We start from the raw sequence: 26,750 nt of genomic DNA, 5'->3' as shown, positions 1-26,750 counted from the left end.
GGTATATTGAGCATGCGCAGTGCGTTACTGGAGGTGGAGAGGGGCTGAAGCCGGGAGCGCGATGGTGCAGCGGGTAAAAATCGCGATGGAGGGAGTAATGGACCGGTAGGTGGGTGGGGAGGCTTCATAAACAACTCGTGCAGGAGGCAAGCGCCCAATAATAAGCTGAAGATCCCGTGTTTGCAGTTGTGGGGATTTCTTCCCCTTACAGGCCCAGGTTAACGGCAGCCATCTTTGTAAAGGAGAGCGGAAAGTTTCAGTGCGACGTCACCCTATGCCTGAGACAAAGAGCCATCTTTGTAAAGGAGGGTGGAAAGTTTCAGTGCGACGTCACCCTATGCCTGAGACAAAGAGCCTTGTGTCCAATGAGGGGAATAAAGGCCCACAGCCTCCCCGGGCCCTGAACAAGGGACTGGAGAAACTCTCTGCCCTGCGGATCAGAGAATCAGCCGGTGCTAGTCCCGCCCCTCGGGCTCCCCGATTGGTTGGAGGACCCGCCGCCGGCTCGCTCCTCCAGCCCCGCCCACTGGGTGCCGCTAGTCCCGCCCCTCAGGCTCCCCGATTGGAGGGCCCGCCGCCGACTCCCTCCTCCAGTCCCGCCCCGCTCGCTCCCTATTGGTCGGAAGCTGCCGTCAATCAGGCGGCGGGCCCGGGTGACGTGTCCCCGAGGAGATCACGTGCACCGTCCAAGTGCCGCCGCTCGGTCCGGGGCCTCGCAGACTCTCATGTTTTTCTATTTTTCTCAATTCTCTCCCGATCCACCCCGCGCCATTCTCCACCCAATCGGAGCGGAGAAAACTCACTTTGCGTCACCGATCGCGACTCTGGACCCGACACCAAGGCCTTTCCCCGGAATGGCCCCGCGCCGACTCCGTCCGGCAGGATCCGAGTGCGCAGGCGCAGCTCCGAGTGGGGGAGGGGGGTTGGTCTCCTCTGGGCATGCGCGGTTATTACCCTTGGTGACCGGGAGGGGTCACTGTGCCGGACTCGGCCCAAACCGCCGCTCCGAGTGCGCATGCGTGGGCTTTCGTCTGTCAATCAACTAACCGCCAGAAGAGGTCGCTGGTGAGACCAGTGAAGAAAGAAAGACTTGCATTTATATAGCGCCTTTCACCACCACCGGACGTCCCAAAGTACTTTACAGCCAATGAAGTACTTTTGCAGTGTAGTCACTGTTGTCATGTAGGAAATGCGGCAGTCAGTTAGCGCACAGCAAGCTCCCGCAGACAGCAATGTGATAATGACCAGATAATCTATCATTTTTTATGTTGATTGAGGGATAAACATTGGCTCGGACACTGGGGATAATTCCCCTGCTCTTTCCCACATTACAACAGTGACTACTTCATTGTAGTACTTCATTGGCTGTAAAGCACTTTAGGATACCTGGTGGCACTATATAAATGCAAGTCTTTCTTTCCTGAAATAATGACATGGGATCTTTTACATCCACCTGAGAGAGCAAACAGGGCCTCAATTTAACATCTCATCCGAAAGACAGCACCTCCGACAGTGCCGCACTCCCTCAGCACTGCACTGGAGTGTCAGCCTGGATTTTTGTGCTCAAGTCTCTGGAGTGGGACTGTGAACCCACAACTTTCTGACTCAGAGGCGAGAGTGCTGCCCACTGAGCCACTGGCTGACACTAAAGAGCAAGCAGTTCTGAGGAAAGGTCATCGACCTGAAACGTTAACTCTGTTTCTCACTCCACAGATGCTGCCTGACCTGCTGAGTATTTCCAGCATTTTCTGTTTTTATTAAAGAAACGAGGGAGTGATTGCTGACCGGAAGAATGTTGGGTCGTCCTGCACATGCGCACCTCCCTGGCGGCTGAGGCAAAACACCGACTCGCCCCCACCTGAGCCGCTCACGCGTACCAGATGTTGTGGCTCCGCATGCACGCCCGATGTTCCAACCGCGCGGGGTTTTGTGTGCTGAGCATGCATGTTGCGGACCGATCGGGACGGGCGATTGTAGAGCAGGAGGGAGCGCGCGGGAGCCATGAGCACATGCGCAGAACTCGGAGTCAACAGAGCACTTTCTGCAGAGCCGGGGCCTTGTGGGTATTACAGCCGCCATTACTGCTGATCCTTTCAACCAACCTGTGCAGCAGCTGGGGCCTGAAAATCAGCTTCATTGCCCCTAGGTTCGGAAAGGGGAACATTAAACAACAGTTTGCCTCTGATCCTTTTCTGATCTCAATTTACAGGGTTATAGAAGTGGAGCAATTACAGGCGGGAAGCTCAGACCAAACATCACGTCAAGATCTGACAGAGTCGCTGGATTCATCAGGACCTGAATATCATCGGCCTTTGCACATGGAAGGAGAGAGCAGGGATCGCAACACAGACAAACCGCACACGTGTTCGGTGTGTGGACGCAGATTCAGCCGATCGCCTGACCTGGTGAGACACGTGCACCATCACACCAGGGAGAAACCGGGTAAAGGTGGGGACGGCGGGAAGGGCTTCAGTTCCCCGTCTGCATTGGAAGTTCAATGGCGCAGTCACACCAGGGACAGTCTGTTCACCTGCTCCGTGTGTGGAAAGGGATTTGTTTGTTCATCCCACCTGCAAGCACACCAGCGAGTTCACACTGAGGAGAGACCATTTCAATGTTCTGACTGTGGGAAGAGCTTTAAAAGCCCCGGGGAACTAAAGCAACACCAACTTGTCCACACTGATGAGAGACCATTTCAATGTTCTGACTGTGGGAAGAGCTTTAAGAGCGCTCGGTGTCTGAAGCAACACCAGCTTTTTCACACTGATGAGAAACCATTTCAGTGTTCTAACTGTGGGAAGAGCTTTAAAAGCCCCGGGGAACTAAAGCGACACCAACTTATTCACACTGACGAGCGACCCTTTAAATGTTCTGACTGTGGGAAGAGCTTTAAAAGCCCCCAGGAGCTGAATAGACACTGGCTCCTACACACTGGGGAGAGGCTGTTCACCTGCTCCGTGTGTGGGAAGGGATTCACTAATTCATCCTACCTGCTGGTACATCAGCGAGTTCACACTGGGGAGACGCCGTTCACCTGCTCTGTGTGTGGGAAGGGATTCACTGATTCATCACGCCTGCTGGTACATCAGCGAGTTCACACTGGGGAGACGCCGTTCACCTGCTCCGTGTGTGGGAAGGGATTCACTCAGTCATCCAACCTGCTGGTACATCAGCGAGTTCACACTGGGGAGACGCCGTTCACCTGCTCCGTGTGTGGGAAGGGATTCACTCAGTCATGCCACTTGCTGACACATCAGCGAGTTCACACTAGGGAGAGGCCCTTTAACTGTTCTGACTGTGGGAAGAGCTTTAAAAGCTCTGGGGATCTGAAGAGACACCAGCGAGTTCACACTGACGAGAGGCCCTTTAAATGTTCTGACTGTGGGAAGAGCTTTAAAAGCTCTGGGGAGCTGAAGGTACACCAATACCTACACACTGGGGAGAGGCTGTTCACCTGCTCCATGTGTGGGAAGGGATTCACTCAGTCATCCAACCTGCTGACACACCAGCGAGTTCACACTGACGAGAGACCCTTTCAATGTTCTGAGTGTGGGAAGAGCTTTAAAAGCTCCGGGGAGTTGAAGGGACACCAGCGAGTTCACACTGACGAGAGATCCTTTCAATGTTCTGAGTGTGGGAAGAGCTTTAAAAGCTCCGGGGAGCTCAAGCTACACCAACACCTACACACTGGGGAGAGGCCGTTCAGCTGCTCTATGTGTGGGAAGGGATTCGCTCGGTCATCCAACCTGCTGGCACATCGGCAAGTTCACACTGGGGAGAGACCGTTCACCTGCTCCGTGTGTGGGAAGGGATTCACTCGGTCATCCAACCTGCTGACACATCAGCGAGTTCACACTGATGAGAGGCCCTTTAAATGTTCTGACTGTGGGAAGAGCTTTAAAAGCTCCGGGGAGTTGAAGGGACACCAGCGACTTCACACTGATCATAGAATCTAACAGCACAGAAGGAGGTGATTCGGCCCCTCGTGTCTTTGAAAGAGCTGTCCAATTTAGTCCCACACCCCAGCTTTATCCCCAGAACTCTGCAAACTAGTCCTCTTCAAGGACTCGTCCAATTACTGTTTGAAAGTTCCTGTGGAACCTGATTCCAGCATCCTTTCAGATGGTGCGTTCCAGATCTTAACAACCCTCTGTATGAAAACAATTCTCCTCATTTCCCCTCTAGTTCTTTTAGCAACTATTTTAAATCTGTGACCTTTGGTTACCGACCCACTTGCCAGAGTGAACAGTTTCTCCCTACTTGCTCGATCAAATCGCCTCATCATTTTGAACATCTCTATTAGGTCTCCTCTTAACCTTCTCTGCTCTAAGGGGAACAATCCCAGCTTCTCCAGTCTCTCCACATAACTGAAGTCCCTCATCCCTGGTACCATCCTGGTCAACCCCCTCTGCACCCTTTCCAAGGCCTTGACATCCTTCCTAAAGTGTGGTGCCCAGAACTGTACACAAGACTCCAGCTGAGGCCAAAACCCTGCAGCTGTACAAAACCCTGGTTAGACCACACCTGGAGCACTGTGAGCAGTTCTGGGCATCACACCTTAGGAAGGATATATTGGCCTTGGAGGGAGTGCAGCGTAGGTTTACCAGAATGATACCTGGACTTCAAGGGTTAAGTTACGAGGAGGGATTACACAAATTAGGGTTGTATTCCCTGGAATTTAGAAAGTTAAGGGGTGATCTGATCGAAGTTTTCAGGATATTAAGGGGAACAGATAGGGTAGATAGAGAGAAACTATTTCCGCTGGTTGGGGATTCTAGGACTGGGGGCAGAGTCTAAAAATTAGAGCCAGACCTTTCAGGAGTGAAATTAGGAAACACTTCTACACACAAAGGGTGGTAGAAGTTTGGAACTCTCTTCCACAAACAGCAATTGATGCTCGGTCAATTGTTAATTTTAAATCTGAGATTGATAGGTTTTTGTTAACCAAAGGTATTAAGGGATATGGGCCAAAGGCGGGTGTATAGAGTTAGGTCGCAGATCAGCCATGATCTCATAAGAACATAAGAAATAGGAGCAGGAGTAGGCCAATCGGCCCCTCTAGCCTGCTCCGCCATTCAATAAGATCATGGCTGATCTGATCCTAACCGCCAATCCACTATCACAGAACCATCTCCTGAATCTAACAGAATTAGACACACGAACCAGGAGCAGGATCAGGCTACACAGCCCCTGGGCCCGCTCCGCTACCCACAGGGCCACGACCGATCCGAACCTAGACTCATGTCCAAATTCCTGCCCGCTCCCCGTAACCCTTAATTCCCTTTACTTCGAGGAAACTGTCTATTTCTGTCATAAATTTATGTAATGATGTAGCTTCTACAACTTTTTGGGGCAGCATATTCCATGGACCTACCACCCTGAGTGAAGTAGTTCCTCCTCATCTCAGTTTTGAAAGAGCAACCCCTTATTCTAAGACTATGCCCCCTAGTTCTAGTTTCACCCATCATCGGGAACATCTTCCCTGCATCCACCCGATCCAACCCCTTCACAATCTTATATCTTTCAATAAGATTGCCTCTCATTCTTCTGAACTCCAATGAGTAGAGTCCTAATCTACTCAACCTCTCCTCATATATCCATCCCCTCATCCCCGGGATTAACCGAGTGAACCTTCTTTGTACTGACTCGAGAGCAAGTATGTCTTTTAAGTATGGACACCAAAACTGTATGCAGTATTCCAGGTGCGGTCTCACCAATACCTTGTACAGCTGAAGCAATACCTCCCTATTTTTATATTCTATCCCCCTAGCAATGAAAGCCAACATTCCATTGGCCTTCTTAATCACTTGCTGCACCTGCATACTAACCTTTTGAGTTTCGTGCACCAGGACCCCCAGATCCCTTTGTACTTCAGTACTTTCCAGTTTCTTGCCATTAAGATAATAACTTGCTCTACGATTTTTCCTGCCAAAGTGCATAACCTCACACTTTCCAGTATTGTATTCCATCTGCCAAATCGCTGCCCACTTACTTAGCCTGTCTATGTCCCCTTGCTGGTTTTTTATGTCCTCCTTACTCACTACTTTCCCTCCCATTTTAGTATCATCTGCAAACTTTGATATGTTATACTCGGTCCCCTCCTCCAAATCGTTAATATAGATTGTAAAGAGTTGGGGACCCAGCACTGACCCCTGCGGAACACCACTAGTTACTGATTGCCAGTCTGAGAATGAACCATTTATCTCATTGAATGGCGGAACAGGCTCGAGGGACTGAATGGCCTCCTCCTGTCCTATGTTCCTAACTAGTGATTTGTAAAGGTTTAGTGTAACTTCCTTGTTTTTGTATTCAATGGCACTATTTACTAAGCCAAGTATCCCATACGCTTTCTGAACCGCCTCACCAACTTGCCGTGGCACTTTCAAAGACTTGTGAATATGCACCCCCAGGTCCCTCTGCTCTTGCACCCCCTCAAAATAGTACCATTTAGATTATACGGCCTCTCCCTGTTGTTTCTCCCAAAGTGCATCACTTCACACTTATCCTCATTTAATTTCATCTGCCTTGTGTCTGCTCATTTCACAGTCTGTCTCTGTCCTTCTGAAGTCTGCTACTGCTACACTCTCATAACTTGGCAACATAGTAAATAGTATCATCCGTAAACTTTGAAATTGTTCACCTATACCCAAGTCCAGGTCATTTATATCTAACAAGAAAAGCAATGGTCCTAATTCCGACCCCTGGGGGAGCCCACTGCATACTTCCCTCCAGTCAGAAAAACATCCCTCAGCACTGCTCACTGCCTCCTCTCCCTTAGCCAATTATATACCCAAATTACCATCAGCCCTTTAATTCCCTCTGCTTCTATTTTCAGAGTAAGTCTCTTATGTGGTATTTTATCAAATGCCTTTTGAAAGTCCATATATACAACATCTGCTGCACTACCTTCATCAACCCTCTGTTAATTCTTCAGAGAACTCAATCAGGTTAATCAGACACGATTTACCTTTAACAAATCCATACTGGCAGCCCCTTATTAATCCATGCTTCTCCAAGTGAGAATTAATTTTGTCCTTGACAATGGTCTCTAGTCGTTCACCCACCACTGTAGGGGTCGCAAAATCCCCTCAGCCCCCGAAGATGGGGAAATATTAATCCACATCGTGGACGAAGACTTGTGTGATTTAAATTGTCTCTGTGTTGGACAATGTTTTAAAACATACCCAGAACCGCAAAAGGCTGCGTTAAAAAGCTCGTAAGCTAGGCAGCACTTGGACACTGGAATCAAAGAACTTTGTGAAAATTGCCCACTTTAAGATTGTACAGTTTATTAAAAGATGTACTCTTGAGTTTTGGACTGTTTAAATTGTCCAGGGCATAAAAATGGCTGAGCAGACCTCATGGAAATAGAATTTTAAAAGGCAGCAGAAAAGGACAGACAGGCTGTTAGCATATGAAAAGCTCAGCGCTGCCCTGTAGTAAGTTTGAATGGAGCCGGAGCTGTCAGTCACCCTGTGGTATTGGGTTACATAGATACATAGAAGATAGGAGCAGGAGTAGGCCATTCGGCCCTTCGTGCCTGCTCCGCCATTTAATGAGATCATGGCTGATCCTTTAATTCAGTATCCCGTCCCCGCCTTCTCTCCGTAACCCTTAACCCCTTTTGCCCGTAGAAATATATCTAATTCCCTCTTAAATATATTTAATGAGCTGGCGTACACTGCCCTCTGTGGCAATGAGTTCCACAGGTTCACCACTCTCTGAGTGAAGAAATTCCCCCTCATCTCTGTCCTAAATGGTTTAGCCCTTATCCTTAAATTATGTCCTCTAGTTCTGTTCTCACCCGCCAAGGGAAACATTCCTTCTGCATCCAGTCTGTCTAGACCTGTCAGAATTTTATACACTTCTATGAGGTCCCCTCTCAATCTTCTAAACTCCAGTGTGTACATCCCTAAACTACATAGTCTCTCCTCATAGGTCATTCCCGCCATTCCTGGTATCAGCCTGGTGAATCGCCGCTGCACCCCCTCCATGGCAAGAACATCCTTCCTCAGATGAGGCGACCAAAACTGTACACAGTACTCGAGGTGTGGTCTCACCAGTGCCCTGTACAGCTGCAGCAAGGTATCCCTGTTCCTGTATTCTAACCCTTTTGCTATGAAGGCCAGCATACCGTTTGCCTTCTTGACCGCCTGTTGCACCTGCATGCTCGCCTTCAGTGACTGGTGTACAAGAACACCCAGGTCTCTCTGTACTTCCCCCTCTCCCAATCTATTGCCATTTAAATAATAATTTGCCCTCCCGTTCCTGCACCCAAGGTGGATAACTTCGCACTTGTCCACATTATAGTGCATCTGCCATTTATCCGCCCAATCGCCCAGTCTGTCCAAATCGCTCTGGAGCTTCCTGGTCTCTTCCTCTGAGCCCACCCCACCTCCTAGTTTAGTGTCGTCTGCAAATTTGGAAATGCTGCATCCGACTCCCTGATCCAGGTCATTAATGTAAATTGTGAACAGCTGGGGGCCCAGGACAGATCCCTGTGGTACCCCACTTGTTACTGCCTGCCATTCAGAAAATGAGCCGTTTATTCCAACTCTCTGTTTTCTATCTGACAGCCAGTTCCCTATCCACGCCAAAACTTTCCCCTTTATCCCATGAGCCTCAATTTTCCATGCTAATCTTTTATGTGGGACCTTATCGAAGGCCTTTTGGAAGTCCAGGTACACCACATCTACTGGCTCTCCCCCATCTATTCTACCAGTTACTCCCTCAAAAAATTCCAATAGATTAGTCAAGCACGATTTACCCTTTGTAAATCCATGTTGACTCTGTCCTATCCTGTCCCCATTTGCTAAGTGCTCCGCTATTTCATCCTTAATGATGGACTCCAGCATTTTGCCCACAACTGATGTAAGGCTTACAGGTCTGTAATTACCTGCTTTTTCCCTACCCCCCTTTTTGAATAGTGGGGTAACGTTAGCTACCCTCCAATCCATCGGCACTGTTCCCGAGTCTAATGAATTCTGAAAAATCATCCTTAGTGCATCCGCTATCTCTAGGGCCACCTCCTTCAGTACCCTAGGATGCATGTTATCAGGCCCTGGGGATTTGTCCACCTTCAATCCCTTTAGCTTCCTTAACACCATATCCTTAGAGATATTGATTTGCGTCAGTTCCTCCTTTGCCAATGTCCCTATTTTTCCCGATATCCCAGGGAGGTTTTTTGTGTCTTCCTTCGTAAAGACTGACCCAAAGTATGCATTTAGTTGATCTGCCATTTCCTTATTTCCCATTATATATTCCCCCGTATCTGACTGCAATGGACCAACTTTGGTTTTCACCAGTCTTTTCCTTTTGATATATTTATAAAAGCTTTTGGAGTTAGTTTTTATATTTTCCGCCAGCTTGTTTTCGTAAGCTATTTTGCCCCTCTTGATCATGCCCTTTGCCCTCCTTTGCTCTATCTTAAACTGTTCCCAATCTTCCGCTCTGGCGCTTTTTTTGGCTATTTTATTACGCCCTATCTTTGGATTTTATGCTGTCTCTAATTTCCCCTGTTATCCACGGTTGAGTCACCTTTTTAGATTTCCTTTTATGCCAGATTGGTATAAACAATTTTTGCAATTTTGTCATTCTATCTTTAAATGTTTGCCATTGTTTATCTACCTCCAGTCCTCTCAGGAACGTTGTCCAATCAGACCTACTCAGTTCCCGTCTCATGGCATCATAATTCCCCTTGTTTAAATTCAGGACCTTAGTCTCTGAGTCAATTTCTTCGCTCTCCATTTCGAGTGAGAAATCGATCATGTTATGATCGCTCTGACCCAAGGGTCCCCGTACAACAAGATTACTGATTAGTCCCTTCTCATTGCACAGTACCCAGTCCAATATAGCCTGTTCCCGAGTTGGTTCCTCGACATATTGATCCAGATAACCATCCCTTAAACACTCAAGGAATTCCTCCTCCTCATTATTTTTACTGATTAGGCTAGTCCAATCTATATGTAAGTTAAAGTCACCTATGATGACAGCTGTGCTCTTATTGCACGCTTCTCTAATTTCCCTCGTGATGCCCTCCCTAACCTCTATTTTACTATTTGGAGGCCTATATACCACTCCTATTAATGTTTTTCGCCCCTCGCTATTTCTTAGCTCCACCCATATAGATTCTGTATTAACTGAGTTAATATCCTTCCTTTCAATTGCATTTATCCCCTCTTTTACTAGCAATGCTACCCCTCCTCCCTTTCTTTTTTGTCGATCCTTCCTAAATACTGAATACCCCTGTATGTTAAGCTCCCAGCCCTGCTCACCCTGCAACCATGTTTCCGTAATCCCAATTAGATCATAATTATTAACCTCTATTTCCACAGCTAATTCATCTACCTTGTTCCTGATGCTTCTCGCATTAAGGTATAAAACCCTCAGGCTTTTTTTATGCTCACATTTTTTATGAATTAGTTTGGCCCTTTGTTTTTTGTTCCTCACCCTTTTACCATTTATTTCTGTCTGCCTTTCACTTTCCTCTATTTCACTACATAGGTTTCTAGCCCCCTGCCATACTAGTTTAAATGCTCCCGAACTGCTTTATCAAAAATTACCCCGAGAACATCAGTTCCATCTCTGCACAGGTGTAGACCGTCCCTTTTGTATAGGTCACACCTACCACAAAACTGGTTCCAATGCCTCAAAAATTTAAAACCCTCCCTCTTACACCACTGCTCAAGCCACGTATTTAGCCTAACTATCCTGTTCTCTGTACTCTTACTAGCACGTGGCACTGGTAGTAATCCAGAGATTACTACCTTCGAGGTCCTACTTTTTAGCTTGGCTCCTAACTCCCTAAATTCTACTTGTAGGACCTCTTCCCTTTTTTTAGCTACGTCGTTGGTACCAACATGTATCACGACAACTGGCTGTTCCCCCTCCCCCTCCAGAATGTTCTGCACCCGCGCCGAGACATCCTTGACCCTTGCACCAGGGAGGCAACATACCATCCTGGAGTCTCGGTCGCGACCACAGAAACCCCTATCTATTCCCCTTACAATCGAATCCCCTATTACTATAGCCCTGCCACTCTTTTTCCCTCCCTTCTTTGCAACAGAGCCAGTCATGGTGCCATGAGCCTGGCTGCTGGTGCCTTCCCCCGATGCGTCACCCCCCCCGACAACAGTACCTAAGACGGTGAACCTGTTGCTAAGGGAGACAACCCCAGGGGATTTCTGCACTACCTTCCTGCCCTTGCTCTGCCTTTTGGTCACCCATGTACTGTCTACGCTGGCCTTAACCTGCGGTGTGACCAACTCACTAAATGTGCTATCCACACCCCTCTCAGAATCGTGGATGCTCCAAAGTGAGTCCATCTGCAGCTCAAGGGCCGTCATGCGGTCCCACATGAGCTGCAGCTGGACACACTTCCCGCACACATAGTCGTCAGGGACACAGGAAGCGTCCCTGATTTCCCACATGTTACAGGAGGAGCATGACACAGGTCCGAGCTCTACTGCCATGACTTAACCCTTATATTACTTTTTAATTTTCTAGTTTTAGTTTATTTATCGACTTTTGTTTTCCCGAAGCTTACTTAGACCAATGTATACTGTACTCCTCTTATTCCTTTTTAAACTAACCAAATCCCACTAGTTTTGGTTTTACTTTCTAGGAAGGTTTGAGGAAAGTACTTACCAGTTAGTCTTACCTCCCTGGTCTTTCGCTGACTTCCCGGTCTTGTGTCCCCTTGGTCCTACGCCGACTTCCCGCTCCTCCCGGTTCCTGCCCTGCTGAAAAGAAACTGAGACCAAAAAATTTGTGACCTCTGTTTTTAGACAGCTGCTAAAAGACTACTAGGTTAGAGGAGGAGGGTGGGTGGGGTTTCCTACTCTGTAGGAACTCGGGTTTAAGCCACCACCCTCCTTAAATACCTTTCACCTGGGTGCTTCCCACCAGGTCCGCTTCTGAAAAAAAGCTCACGAGCTGGACTTCCGCCTCAGCTGTTTTTTTAAATGGGTTGGTCCGGTAACCTACAAGCTGCTTGTTTACACTGGGGAGTAGCCCGTTTGAATCAGCCAATCATTGGACGGCAAGCACAATGGGTTGTTAACACACATCCATTCACTGAAATTGACTCTACTAAGTGATGTCTCCATGTATGAATGGAGGAAGTTAAAAGCCCTTCTCTTGTGTATTCGGACTTTTCGGCGCGAAAACAGCAGGGACTCCCAGGGTATAAAGATTAAGCCCAGGAAGTCCTCTGCCCCCTTTTTTGTCTCTTTTACTCTTTGGACTGCAGGTGAGCAAGGCTTCTGACCCACTAGCAAGACAATCTAGGGAGAAGTAAAGGGGTGGGTAATTTAAGGGAAATGTTGCTAAGATTGTACGGTTAACGTTGTAGCCATTTATCCCTCGTTTTTGCCGTCTGCCTTCCCCTGTTAAGCAATTTTACCGTGATTACTTTGATCGTGTGGTGTAGTTTCTTTAGTTTTAATAAAATTTGACTTTCTTGCATCCAGACCATTTGACTGTTTTTAATATATCATTAATTATAAGTTCCTCCAGTCAGAACTGGAGGGGGGGTTTTTAGCGATTCGAAACCGCTGATTGAAATTGGTCACAGTGCAGTGGCAAAGGCTGCCTGACCAGGTAAATTACCGTAAACCAGGTAAAGGATGCCCACCTACAAATTGGCGACCGCGGCAGGACTGGAGGCAGTTTTTGATAGGATAAGTGGTCTGGATCTGGAGAAAGCATCAGCTCTTGCTTTTCTTGCTTTCAGTCTGTGGGTAGCCCTGCAGAAGTTAGTGGCAGCATGTAAGCTGACCTATTATACTATAGGTGGCTGGGTTAAGAAGGGTGAGATGAGGGTGCGGGAAGAGGTTACAGAGGCCAAGAATCGGGAGTCAGAGTTTGAAAAATGCCAGGCGGAGGTAGAACGCCTCATAAGAAAGGTGAATGAGGCCAGAGATAGTGGGATGAGGGTGTGGGAAGAAAATGCACGCCTCACACTAGAGGTCACAAAATGCCAGGCAGAGATAGAGCGCCTTGTGCAGGGAGTCACAGAGGCTAGGGACAGTGAGATGAGGCTACAGGAGGAAAACGCACATCTCACCCAAGAAGCTAGCAAGGGCAAAAGCCACACGAGGCACAAGATAGAGTTCCTAAAGTGCCAAATTACAGAAGCAAAGAGTAACGAGATGAGTGCGGGAAGAGAATGCCCGCCTCACCTCAGAAGTAACAGAGCAGGAGGAAAAGGTTAGGGAGGTAAAGGCAGCTTATAAGCTGGCCTGCGACCAAAGATTTAGTGGAGCAGATCATACCCCATGTAATAGACAGATAGAGAATTTGGGTATGGAGTTATTAAGGACTAAAGGGATGGTATGTCTCATAAGTCCGAAGGGAAGACTGTTGGACAGTACCAGCAGCCGAAATCAAACCGCCCCACGGGCAGCACCCAGAACACAGCTGGCTAGGGAATTAGAGATCCCAAGACTGCAGCCCACAGCTCCGAGTTTTGAGGAGCTCTGGCAGCAAGAAGGGGTGGACAATGGGGTGGTAGGAGAACACCAGCAAGTCCCACTAGGCAGGCAGGGACCAGGACCAGTGTACCCCCTCCGACAACAGAGGTACGGTCCGCCCGTGAACGATAATGACCCAGGGGCTGTTCAGCATACCTATCTGGTACCCTATGATACCCAACAGCTCAGAGGCCTGGTGAAACATATTCCGCTGCTCTCCGAAAAGGGAGACCCCTCAGTGCACTTCCAAGAGATAGAACAGGCAGCCTGTGTTAACGGCTGTGATGACGAAGAGAAAGCCAAAATGTTGCTTTTCTCTGTAGATAGTAAGCTCTATCAGACCCTTTCAGATGAGGCTGAGAGGGCAGAAGGGTTTTGAGGACCTAAAGGAGGAAACACTGGAAGCCATGGGTGCAAACGACGGCAGTCCGTTCGATCGCATAGGGAAAACTCTGCAGAAGGAAGGGGAGACCCCACAGGCATTTGCAGACAGGCTGTGGCCAGTCTACAACAGCGCGTGTACAGGGGGACAAAATAGGGCACACCTGAACCAGCAGCAGCGGACCCAATGGCTTCGTTGCCTGGTGTCCAATTGCCTGCCCCAGATAAAAGCAAAGGCTGATACTTGGTTTGACCACCGAGACCCCCTAGCAACCGAAGAGACTGTAATCCGGCAGCTCATGGTAGCATATAGGAACGGTAGGGATAGTGGGACCCCCCAGCAAAAGGGTAAGGTCCACGAGGTTAAACCTGGGGCTCAAAACAAGAAAGAATGGCGCCAGGAGGGGAGCCGTCCCTCCCAGAACAAGGTCACTTGTTACAGGTGCGGGGAGGATGGCCACTGGCGCAGGGATTGTGAAAAGCCTGGGAGAGATGATAAAGCCAGGACCCCCGAGGCCCAACTCAGAAGGCAGAGACAGAAACTTCTCCCGATACAGTCGAGTCCATCATGGAGTCGATAAAATCTTTCCTCCGGGCCAATCGGAATGGTAGCAGCAATCAGTGGTGCTGCAGCCCCCTCGCCCACCTCTGCCTCCCCACAATGACTGGAGCCCGCGCAGCCTGTCCGTCTGTGTAATCTCCGGTACGATGAATGGAAGAGACCGCTCGTACAGATGGAGGTAGAGAAGGTTACAGGGACTTATCTATTGGATATGGGGGCATCATGCACCGTGATCCATACGGATAATCCCACCACCTCACCTCTGTCTAACGGGGTTCCATACATACTATCGGGATTCACCGGTCAGGAGCAGGCGGGGGTAATTTATGGGCGGGCAGCAGACAGCATGGAGAAGCAGCATCGGAATAATCGGCTGCTGCTCGAGCCTAGCAAGAGCCACCAGTGGGAGATAGGAGACCTAGTGATGGTAAGAAACTATTCCCAGGTGGGAAGTTTAGAGCCACTCTACATGGGACCCTATAGTATAGTTGATGGGGCCAGCCCCATGGTCTATGCAGTAAAACTACCCCGGTGCACAAAGTTGTTCCAAGCCAACCAATGTAAATTGTATTAATCTGACCATACAAGTTCAAGTTCACAGGCTGTAAAGACAGGTGTTGCGGCTTGTTTCAAGGGAAAAGTTGTCCGGCCCACCAATTGGGACACTTCCCCGCCCCAGTGGGACCTAAGTTTTGGCCAAAGTTTAAATTTGAACCAGTTATTTAGTTCAGAAACAGAGAAACCGCAGCCTGAGAGTAGAAATCTGCAGGCTGCTGCGAGTTCATTCACAGAAAATTGCTTGGGGGGCTCCAGGGAGGAGCCGCCTTTTGAAGAGACTGCCTGCTCATGCGTAGTCGCCGGTCTGGAGACAGGAATTCCCCAGCCTTTTGAACGGCCTGTTCACACAGGTGCAGTTCCCCAGCCCGTGACCACAGCGGCTCCTCTTCAGTTTTCTCGTGCAGGCGCAGTCACCTGTTTAAAGGAACAAGCTTCCCAGCCCGCTTCTAGAATGGTTCCCCCTATGGTGTGGGACTCTGGGAGGAAGGGATAGCAATTCCTGTTGCAGGGGACATATGGAAGGAGCTGGTACCAGGTTTTGGACCTGGAGAGGAAGATTTTCAGCCACCAGCAGTGGGTGGTGAGGGGATACCTGCCCCCAGTACAGGAGTGGGTAGGGAAAAGGAGACAAACCCGGATTACTGGCAGGCTGCCAGGTATATTAAACAGTGCGGGCTGTTTGCATCGGGGGAGAAGGTTCCCAGCCAGCTAGGGCTGTGACCCAGGCTCAGGGTCCGTCAGCCAAAGTTTCCCCCACAGAGACGCCCCTCAGAAGGTCTCAGCGGGTCCACAAGCCCAAGATAAGATGGTCACCAGAGTACCCGCCACAAAGGGCAATCTCCCGAGCCCGGGAGGAAACAGATCACAGAATCCAACTAGCATTCATAAGCTGCCAGGGACATGAAGCAACAGGCAGTCCAGCTTTGCTGCAGGCAGCAGTAATCTGCGACAGTGACACCAGAGATTAACCTGGCCGTCCGGAGATGGGCGGCATTTGTATTATAGCTTTGTGTTAAGTTACCAATGTTTATAGCTTGCTTTTAAGGTGTTTCAATTTTAAGTTTAGAATGTAACTAATAGTTTTGAGTTTAAGTTTATAAGTGTGCCAAATGCTTGTAGTTTGGTCTGAGGGCGAGGGACCTGACCATGTCTCCACCTAAGACAGCAGGTCAGTGAGAGACCTGGCTATTATGTCCGTGTGTAATTGAGACACGGACTGCAGGAGTTGGTTATAACAGGTCTTTACTGAGTAGAGACAAACGGGAACTAACTATGCAAAGTTACTACACAGGCTTATATACAGGGGTGGTCACTACTGGTACTGCAGTATACAGGGGCTGCAGAATATAGTTCCTTCTGCAAAGTACATACACTACACTGGCTTATATACAGGGGTGGTCACTACTGGTACTGCAGTATACAGGGGCTGCAGAATATAGTTCCTTCTGCAAAGTACATACACTACACTGGCTTATATACAGGGGTGGTCACTACTGGTACTGCAGTATACAGGGGCTGCAGAATATAGTTCCTTCTGCAAAGTACATACACTACACTGGCTTATATACAGGGGTGGTCACTACTGGTACTGCAGTATACAGGCTGCAGAATATAGTTCCTTCTGCAAAGTACATACACTACAATTCCTCCCCTTTTAGCTAAACAGTACATAACATTCGATTAATAATTAAATAACATATTTACAATTACAGTTGTCATATACATTAGCTGAAGTTAAGCAATTATAAGTTCAGTCTTTGAGGAGGCTTCCTGATTCTGTCTGGATAACGCCTCTTTGGGGTATCAGGTTCTTCTGGCAGAGTTTATTCGGAATCAACGTCGTTGTTGGGTTCGTCTGCTTCCAATATTCCTGATTCTGAGGTAGATGCAATTGGTACTTCGGCTTCATCACCAGGTGTATCGGATCGTGGTGTGGAATTGATGTTTTCCAGTGACTCTAGAATCTGGTCAGCATGGCATCTTACAATGCTCTCTCCAACGTCCACGGTATACATTAGAGGTCCTTGCCGTGTGCAGATCGTTCCTGGCTGCCATTTCTCTGTGCGGTAGTCCCGGGCCAAAACTGGTTGACCTATCTTAAAACTCCTGGTCGGCCTTTCATTCATATTCTGAAACTGCCTGTTCTCCACATCTCTTCTGATGTTTGGCTTAACCAAATCCAAGCGGCATCGTAGTCTTCGATTGAAGAACATCATGGCTGGAGTTTGGTTGGTAACCGCATGTGTCGCATTCCGGTAGGCAAACAAGAAACTTGTGTTGTAGGGGTATGTCTTCATTACACATTGCCTTGATAGCCTCCTTGAATGTTTGAACGAACCTCTCAGCCAATCCATTGGTGGCTGGATGATATGGGGCGGATGTGTAATGCTTAACACCATTGTTCTTTAAGAACCTCCGGAACTCTTCAGACACAAATTGTGGTCCGTTGTCAGAGCAAATCTGTTCAGGCAGCCCATTTCTGGTGAATATGGTTCGTAAGACTGTGATAGTTTTTTCTGTGGTGGTTGAGGACATTTTTATTACCTCTGGCCACTTTGAATGTGCATCCACCGCAATTAAAAACATTGAGTCCATAAATGGACCAGCAAAATCAATGTGCACCCTTTGCCATGGAGATGAGGGCCACTCCCATGGATGTAGAGGGGCTTGTGGTGGGGCGTTTTGGACCTTCTGGCATCCTGTACAGCTCTTGGTCATCTCTTCAATTTCTCTATCGATTCCCGGCCACCACACAAACGCTCTGGCTAAGTTCTTCATTTTTACCCCACCCAGATGACCCTCATGAAGCTCATTGAGCACTCTATCCTTCAATTTGGGTGGAATTACTACCCTGGATCCACACATCAAGGTTCCTCTGCACACTGACAGCTGTTCTCTTCTCGGCGAGAATGCTGGCAACAGTGGTTCGCCATGTACTGGCCATCCCTTCACCGTTAAATCATAGACCCAGGAGAGTGTCGGGTCATTTCGTGTTTCCTTTTCTATGTTTGCATTCGTCACAGGTAGACATTCGATTAAGGTCGAGTGGAATATCTCCACTGGATCCACTGCAGGTGCTTCTTCCACCATCGGCAACGGTAGGCGTGACAATCCATCAGCATTCCCATGCTGTTTAGTTCCTTTGTACTCGATGTCATATTGGTGTGCCCCTAGGAAAAGGGACCACCTCTGTAGCCGTTGTGCTGTCATTATCGGGACGCCCTTCTGAGGGTTGAAAATGGAGACAAGAGGTTGATGATCAGTTAGTAGAGTAAATTTCTGACCATGCAGGTAGTGATTGAACTTCTTCACCCCCCACACCAGGGTGAGGGCCCCTCTGTCAATCTAGGCGTAGTTACGCTTGGCTGAAGTTAACGAGCATGATGCAAAAGCTATTAGCCTCTCTGAACCATCAAGGAATTATTGTGACAGTACCGCTCCAATGCTGTAGGGAGATGCATCACACGCCAATCTTATCGGTAGTGATGGGTTGTAGTGAGCCAATACTTCTCTTGAAGTGATTAGGTGTTTACTCTTCTGAAAGGCCCGCTTACATTCATCACTCCATTTCCATGCTATTCCAGTTTGTAGTAGGGCGTTCAGTGGGTGCAGAATTGTGGACAAATTCGGCAAAAACTTATGGTAGTAATTCACCAATCCGAGGAATGACCTCAGTTGCGACACATTTTCAATCGCTGGAGCCTTAACTACCGCTTCAATTTTGTCAGGGGACTTATGTAACCCCTCTTCTTCAATCACGTGGCCACAATACGATATCTGTTTCTTGAAAAACTCGCACTTGGGGCGATTGGCTCGTAGCCCATGTTCTCTTAGTCTAGTGAGCACCTGCTCTAGGTTGGCAAGGTGTTCACTGTCAGCTTCACCTGTCACTAGGATGTCGTCCAAGTAACACTGAGTCCCCGGAATCCCTTGCAGGACTTGTTCCATCGCTCTTTGCCATATCGCCGGAGCTGATGCTACTCCGAATACCAGTCGATTATACTGGTAAAGACCTTTGTGAGTGTTTATCGTGAGATACTTCCTAGAGGATTCTTCAACGTCCATCTGCAAATATGCTTGTGCTAGGTCAATTTTTGTAAAACGCTTCCCTCCAGATAGTGAGGCAAAAATATCTTCTATCCTCGGGAGAGGATATTGTACTGTGTGAAGGACTGGGTTCACCTTCACCTTGAAGTCCCCACAGATGCAAACCTTCCTTGGCTCCTCAGACTTATTGTTTAACGTTTTCTTCATGACAGGAATGATGGGTGTCGCCCACTCGCTCCAGTCTACCTTAGATAATATGCCTGCATTCTCCAGCTCTGCCTCGACGGCTGGGCGAATTGCATATGGTACCGGTCTTGCTTTGAAAAACTTGGGAATTGCATTCTCTTCTATTTTTATCGAGGCGGTTACGCCTTTAAGAGTTCCCAGTTCCTGTTGAAATACCTCTTTGGCGTTAGCCAAGATTTTTGACAATCGTCCAGGTGTGCCGTCGTCATCCTTTTTACCAGCCACCGTCAGTGCCTGAATGGAGTGCCAGTCTAAATTTATCTTTCTGATCCATTCACGTCCCAATAACAGTGGTCCACCATCTTGCAGTATGTACAGATACAATTTCTGTATTTCCTTGCCGTTGTATTCGACAGGCACCCTTATTTTCCCTCTGGGGTATACTTTTTGCCCCGTATACGTCTTCAAGATAATGGATGTCTCTTTCAAGGGTATGTGTGAGAATAGCCGCTCGTAGTCTCGTCGATTCATGATGGTCAGGGCTGATCCTGTATCCAATTCCATTTTGACTTGGGACCCTGCTATCGTGAGGGTGACCCAAATGGTTCGGTGATCCTCTTTTGCGATTACGTTGTGAAGTTTGAGACAGCTTAGTCTCTTGTTCCTGGATTCGCCATTGCTCATCTGGTCTTCGGAACTACTGTCTGTCATCTTTTGTACTTTCCTGTACTGTTCCTTTAGTAGCCTTTTTGTTGTCGTTAGTCTTCTTCCCAGACCTGCAAACTCGTGCAATGTGTCCCATCTTTCCGCATTGCCTGCATATTTTGTCCTTGGACCAGCAGTCCTTCTGGTCATGGGTTGTTCTGCCGCAGCGATACCATTTTTCAAATCGCCGTGTCATTTCGTGGGTGCCGTATTCCTGTGGCTTTTGCTGTATTTCCGCAGCTCCCCTTGCTGCTGCTTCGTACGATACTGCCACGCTGAAAGCCTTATCTAGCGTCAGCTCTTTCTCTGAGAGTAACCTCTTCTGGGTTCCTTCACTCAGGAATCCACAGACAAATTTGTCCCGTAGAGTATCTGTCAGTCCTGCTCCAAACTGGCAGTGCTTTGATAGCTTGCGTAGTTCCGTAAGGTAATCAGCATTGCTCTCATCTTTATGCTGATTTCTCCTGTGGAATTTAAATCTTTCTGCTATCAGCAGCGGTGTAGGATTTAGGTGTTCCTGTAGGATATCAACAATTTTATTAAAACTTCGCCATCGGTTTGGCTGGAGTAATCAGGTTCCGCAATAGGCCGTACGTTCTTGCGCCCATTAAGTTTAGTAGTACCGATGCCTTTTTCTCATCGGCTACTTTGTTTGCCTCTCAATATACTTCGACTCTTTCCACATACGTGGTCCAGTCTTCTATTGCATTATCAAAGGCAGTGATATTGCCAGTCTTCGGCATCTTGGAAATCTAAGATGGCGCCTCCCGTGCTTTGCCTTCTTCCCCAATTTAACAAAATGGCGCCTCCCGCGCTTTCCGTCTTCGCCGCTGCTAGCGCTGTTGCTGGCGTTTTATGCCTTGATGGCGACGCCCTATGGTCTTCGTGCACTTCCCCCCCGCGCTGCTGCTAACGCCGCTCTCCGCGGTTCCCGTGGCAAACTGCAGCTCCTCGCGGCTTTCTGTGCTTCTAATTTCTTTTATCTTCCCCGTCGTCGGAGCAACCCTATGGGACACTTTCCTCCCTCTTCTCGGGTCTGTACACTGCCCGGCTTCATAGTACCGGCCGCGCCCTGTGTGCTCCACCCTCTCTCTCTCTCTCCTCTTCCTGACAACGCTGCTCGGCTCCGTTGAAAAGCCACCCGATCGAGCTCCAGCCCGCCGCAGCCCAGGAAGGATCATTGTACTACCTGCCACCAGCCCGATTAGCTGTAACACCATCGACAAGATAACCAAGCCCCGCTCTCGACAGCCTCTCCTGCAAATCTTCAACTCCGATGAATCAGAGGCGGTTGCCCACGGTCGACGCCCGTTTCTTCTGTTTGTTTTTTTTCTCTTTCTTCCTTCTGGCCTCGACCTCTGGCCACTTCGCTTCAGGGATGGATCCCCATGAGGTGGTGCAGACTGTAGGTAAGTTCGGATCTGCTCGTCGCCAGTGTTATGTCCGTGTGTAATTGAGACACGGACTGCAGGAGTTGGTTATAACAGGTCTTTACTGAGTGGAGACAAACGGAAACTAACTGTGCAAAGTTACTACACAGGCTTATATACAGGGGTGGTCACTACTGGTACTGCAGTATACAGGGGCTGCAGAATATAGCTCCTTCTGCAAAGCACATACACTACACTGGCTTATATACAGGGGTGGTCACTACTGGTACTGCAGTATACAGGGGCTGCAGAATATAGCTCCCTCTGCAAAGTACATACACTACACTGGCTTATATACAGGGGTGGTCACTACTGGTACTGCAGTATACAGGGGCTGCAGAATATAGCTCCTTCTGCAAAGTACATACACTACACTGGCTTATATACAGGGGTGGTCACTACTGGTACTGCAGTATACAGGGGCTGCAGAATATAGCTCCTTCTGCAAAGTACATGCACTACACTGGCTTATATACAGGGGTGGTCACTACTGGTACTGCAGTATACAGGGGCTGCAGAATATAGTTCCTTCTGCAAAGCACATACACAACACTGGCTTATATACAGGGGTGGTCACTACTGGTACTGCAGTATACAGGGGCTGCAGAATATAGCTCCTTCTGCAAAGTACATACACTACACTGGCTTATATACAGGGGTGGTCACTACTGGTACTGCAGTATACAGGGGCTGCAGAATATAGTTCATAAGAACATAAGAACATAAGAAATAGGAGCAGGAGTAGGCCAATTGGCCCCTCGAGCCTGCTCCGCCATTCAATAAGATCATGGCTGATCTGATCCTAACCGCCAATCCACTATGACAGGACTATCTCCTGAATCTAACAGCATTAGACACACGAAAACAGGAGCAGGATCAGGCTACACGGCCCCTGGGCCCGCTCCGCTACCCACAGGGCCATGACCTATCCGAACCTAGACTCATGTCCAAATTCCTGCCCGCTCCCCGTAACCCTTAATTCCCTTTTCTACTAGGAAACTGTCTATTTCTGTTTTAAATTTATGTAATGATGTAGCTTCGACAGCTTTTTGGGGCAGCATATTCCATGGACCTACCACCCTCTGAGTGAAGTAGTTCCTCCTCATCTCAGTTTTGAAAGAGCAGCCCCTTATTCTAAGACTATGCCCCCTAGTTCTAGTTTCACCCATCATCTGGAACATCCTCCCTGCATCCACCCGATCCAACCCCTTCATAATCTTATATGTTTCAATAAGATCGCCTCTCACTCTTCTGAACTCCAATGAGTAGAGTCCCAATCTACTCAACCTCTCCTCATATGTCCATCCCCTCATCCCTGGGATTAATCGAGTGAACCTTCTTTGTACTGACTCGAGAGCAAGTATGTCCTTTCTTAAGTATGGACACCAAAACTGTATGCAGTATTCCAGGTGCGGTCTCACCAATACCTTGTACAACTGAAGCAATACCTCCCTATTATATTCTATCCCCCTAGCAATGAAAGCCAACATTCCATTGGCCTTCTTAATCACTTGCTGCACCTGCATACTAACCTTTTGAGTTTCGTGCACCAGGACCCCCAGATCCCTTTGTACTTCAGTACTTTCAAGTTTCTTGCCATTAAGATAATAACTTGCTCTACGATTTTTCCTGCCAAAGTGCATAACCTCACACTTTCCAGTATTGTATTCCATCTGCCAAATCTCTGCCCACTTACTTAGCCTGTCTATGTCCCTTTGCAGGTTTTTTATGTCCTCCTCACTCACTACTTTCCCTCCCATCTTAGTATCATCTGCAAACTTTGATGTGTTACACTCGGTCCCCTCCTCCAAATCGTTAATATAGATTGTAAAGAGTTGGGGACCCAGCACTGACCCCTGCGGAACACCACTGGTTACTGATTGCCAGTCTGAATATGAACCATTTATCCCAACTCTCTGCCTTCTGTTAGATAGCCAATCCTCTATCCATGCCAGAATATTACCCCCAATCCCGTGATTTTTTATCTTAAGCAATAATCTTTTGTGTGGCACCTTTTGGAAGTCTAAATACACTACGTCCTCAAAGAACTCCAGCAAATTTGTCAAACATGACTTCCCCTTCATAAAACCATGCTGACTTTGTCTTATTAAATTATGATTATCCAAATGTCCTGTTACTGTCTCCTTAATAATGGACTCCAAAATTTTACCTACCACAGATGTTAGGCTAACCGGTCTATAGTTTCCAGCCTTCTGTCTACTGCCCTTTTTAAATAAGGGTGTTACATTAGCAGTTTTCCAGTCTGCCGGGACCTTTGCTGAGTCCAGGGAGTTTTGGAAGATTATTACCAATGCATCCACAATCCCTACCGCCACTTCCCTCAAAACCCTGGGATGTAAGCCATCAGGTCCAGGTGATTTATCCGCCTTGAGTCCCATTATTTTACCAAGTACTACTTCCTTAGTGATTTTAATCGTATTTAGCTCTTCCCCCCCCTATAGCCCCCTGCTTGTCAAGTGTTGGGATATTCTTGGTGTCCTCTACTGTAAAGACTGATACAAAATATTCATTCAGTGTTTTTGCCATCTCCATATTTCTTCTGCAAAGTACATACACTACACTGGCTGCATGTCCTTTTAAGTTCTTTTGCAGGAGAGTGGACAAAGGAGCAGCCCTGTTTGCTCAGCCCGAGCTGGGCATCGAATGAAGGTATGGTTATACAGAATGTTGGGGATCACCTCACCACTGGACGAATCCAGGAGGAGACCCCGCAGTGACCTTCGGGAGAAACCGGACAGGGTCCGGAGGAACCTGCCTATTCATCCTACATGGAAGAGATGGCCCGAGCTGGGTGGGGCACGGCCCCAACCCAGCACTATCCTGACCGAATTTCACTTGCGGGAGACCTCGCTATTGAGGAGTCATGGTGGGGAAGTGCGGGCGCCTTGTCAGATAGGGATGCGTTCCCTGGGAGTGGGTGGTGGTGGCCCGGGAAAGATTGTAAAGGGGAGGGGTAGACCCAAGAGTCGCGTGGGTGCGTTCGGGGAAGGGAGGAACTCACCCGGGGCCCACGGGTAAAGTAAAAGTGTGGCTGGGAAGGTTGAGTGGGTGGCCGGATCTGGGATCCAAGTTTGAGTGTGGGGCCAGTCTGAGCCGCCACACAGGCACCCATCATTTTCTGCAGCCAGTCGAGGGAAGACGGGAGGGGGAGGGACTGGGAGTCACAATCCCATACTCCCCGGTCTCGGTCTGTGAAACATGAGGGGTACCCCGCCTCCACAAAGGGACAAGGGAACGGCTCGGGGCTGGCGGATCAGACTGTTCTGTAAAATCCATTCTGTATGTTTTAAAAGTTTAAGACCATTAAAGGGGGGGGGTGGAAGGAACATTTACTGCCCGGGTGGGAGGAGCAATACCCACTCGAATTTTGCGACCCATCATTGGCACGTGATGGTTGGGGTTTATTTCAGCGTTTTGTTTCAAATGTTTAATGAAGATTTTTGTATTTTGTTTTACAGTTCCAAGCGGTGCAGAGGCGTAGGACCCTCTCCGTGCTTGGGATCATTTTGATTACAATGTACAACCAAGATTGCAACATTTTGTAATATGTTATAATGTACCAAGTGGTGCAGGGGTATGACACCCCTTATTGTAACATTTGGTAATTGATGTATCTGTAGATGCCTACTGTACCATGGTTTTTCTCGGATTTGAGGGGAATAGACGGGTCGGGGAATAAGTGATAGGTAGCTATAGGTAAATACAGGGGATGATTGTGAGGGGTCAGAAACTTTTGCTCACTTCTTCAAGAGGATACTACAAGCAAGTTGGAAGTATCCAAGGGAGGAATGTAGGGGTTGCAAAATCCCCTCAGCCCCCGAAGATTGAGAAATATTAATCCACATCGTGGACGAAGACTTGTGTGATTTAAATTGTCTCTGGGTTGGACAATGTTTTAAAACATACCCAGAACTGCAAAAGGCTGCGTTAAAAAGCTCGTAAGCTAGACAGCACTTGGACACTGGAATCAAAGAACTTTGTGAAAATCGCACACTTTAAGATTGTACATTTTATTAAAAGATGTACTCTTGAGTTTTGAACTGTTTAAATTGCCCAGGGCATAAAAATGGCTAAACAGACCTCATGGAAACAGAATTTTAAAAGGCAGCAGAAAAGGACAGACAGGCTGTTAGCATATGAAAAGCTCAGTGCTGCCCTGTAGTAAGTTTGAATGGAGCCAGAGCTATCAGCCACCCTGTGGTATTGGGCGGGTCCGGTAACCTACAAGCTGCTTGTTTACACTGGGGAGTGGCCCATTTGAATCAGCCAATCATCGGACGGCAAGCACAATGGGTTGTTAACACACAGCCATTCACTGAAATTGACTCTACTATGTGATGTCTCCATGTATGTATGGAGGAAGTTAAAAGCCCTTCTCGTGTATTTGGACTTTTCGGTGTGAAATTGCGCACGGACCTTTTCGGCATGAAAACAGCAGGGACTCCCAGGGTATAAAGATTAAGCCCAGGAAGTCCTCTGCCCCCTTTTTTGTCTCTTTTACTCTTTGGACTGCAGGTGAGCAAGGCTTCTGACCCACTAGCAAGACAATCTAGGGAGAAGTAAAGGGGTGGTAATTTAAGGGAAATGTTGCTAAGATTGTACGGTTAACATTGTAGCCATTTATCCCTCGTTTTTGCCGTCTGCCTTCCCCTGTTAAGCAATTTTACCATGATTACTTTGATCGTGTGGTGTAGTTTCTTTAGTTTCAATAAAATTTGACTTTCTTGCATCCAGACCATTTGTCCGTTTTTAATATATCATTAATTATAAGTTCCTCCAGTCAGAACTGGATTGGGGGGGGGGGGGGGGTTTAGCGATTCGAAACCGTTGATTGGAATTGGCCACAGTGCAGTGGCAAAGGCTGCCTGACCAGGTAAATTACCGTAAACCAGGTAAAGGATGCCCACCTACACCACTGACATTAGACTGATTGGCCTGTAGTTACCAGGTTTATCCCTCTCCCCTTTTTTTAAACAGGGTGTAACATTTGCAATCCTCCAGTCCTCTGTCAGCACTCCCATATATCTGAGGGAGATTGAAAGATTGGAGCTTCTGCTATCTCCACCCTAGCTTCCCTCTGCAATCTAGGATGCATCCACCTGGACTGGGTGACTTGTTAACTTTGAGTGATGACAACCTATTTAGCACCTCCTTTCTATCCATTTTTATCCAATTTCTCTACTCCCCCCAACTCTACTGCGACATTAACTTCATCCTCTTCTTTTGTGAAGACAGATGCTAAGTACGCATTCAGTACCTCAGCCACACCATCTGCCTCCGTATGATGAGCTCCTATTTGGTCCCTAATCGGCCCCACCATTCCTTTAACTGTCCTTTTACTTTTCATATGTTTATAAAAGATTTTTGGGTTCCCTTTTACATTACCCA

At 47.9% G+C, this 26,750-nt stretch overlaps 1 protein-coding gene across 1 annotated transcript; it reads left to right on the top strand.

The window, feature by feature from the left end:
• LOC147105433 (uncharacterized) lies at nucleotides 1–26,097 on the top strand. Its single transcript, XM_086009802.1, has 3 exons — nucleotides 1–105; nucleotides 2,210–2,405; nucleotides 24,821–26,097. The coding sequence occupies exons 1-3, from the start codon at nucleotides 62–64 to the stop codon at nucleotides 24,905–24,907; spliced, it is 327 nt and encodes a 108-aa protein (XP_085865928.1). The 5' UTR covers nucleotides 1–61; the 3' UTR covers nucleotides 24,908–26,097.
• Nucleotides 26,098–26,750: the final 653 nt, after the last annotated feature.

This window comes from Somniosus microcephalus, chromosome 17 (assembly GCF_052327205.1).
Source record: "Somniosus microcephalus isolate GS21.2 chromosome 17, FLI_Smic_1.0, whole genome shotgun sequence".
NCBI lineage: Eukaryota > Metazoa > Chordata > Chondrichthyes > Squaliformes > Somniosidae > Somniosus > Somniosus microcephalus.
The sequence above is the reverse complement of the archived record's forward strand: the minus strand, read 5'-3'. Positions and strand labels throughout refer to the sequence as shown.

Coding starts and splice junctions, on each gene's coding strand:
- LOC147105433 (XM_086009802.1), top strand. CDS start 62: ATGGTGCAGCGGGTAAAAATCGCGATGGAGGGAGTAATGGACCG. Junction 106..2,209: donor ATGGAGGGAGTAATGGACCG/GTAGGTGGGTGG, acceptor CTCAATTTACAG/GGTTATAGAAGTGGAGCAAT. Junction 2,406..24,820: donor TCAGCCGATCGCCTGACCTG/GTGAGACACGTG, acceptor TTTGTTTTACAG/TTCCAAGCGGTGCAGAGGCG.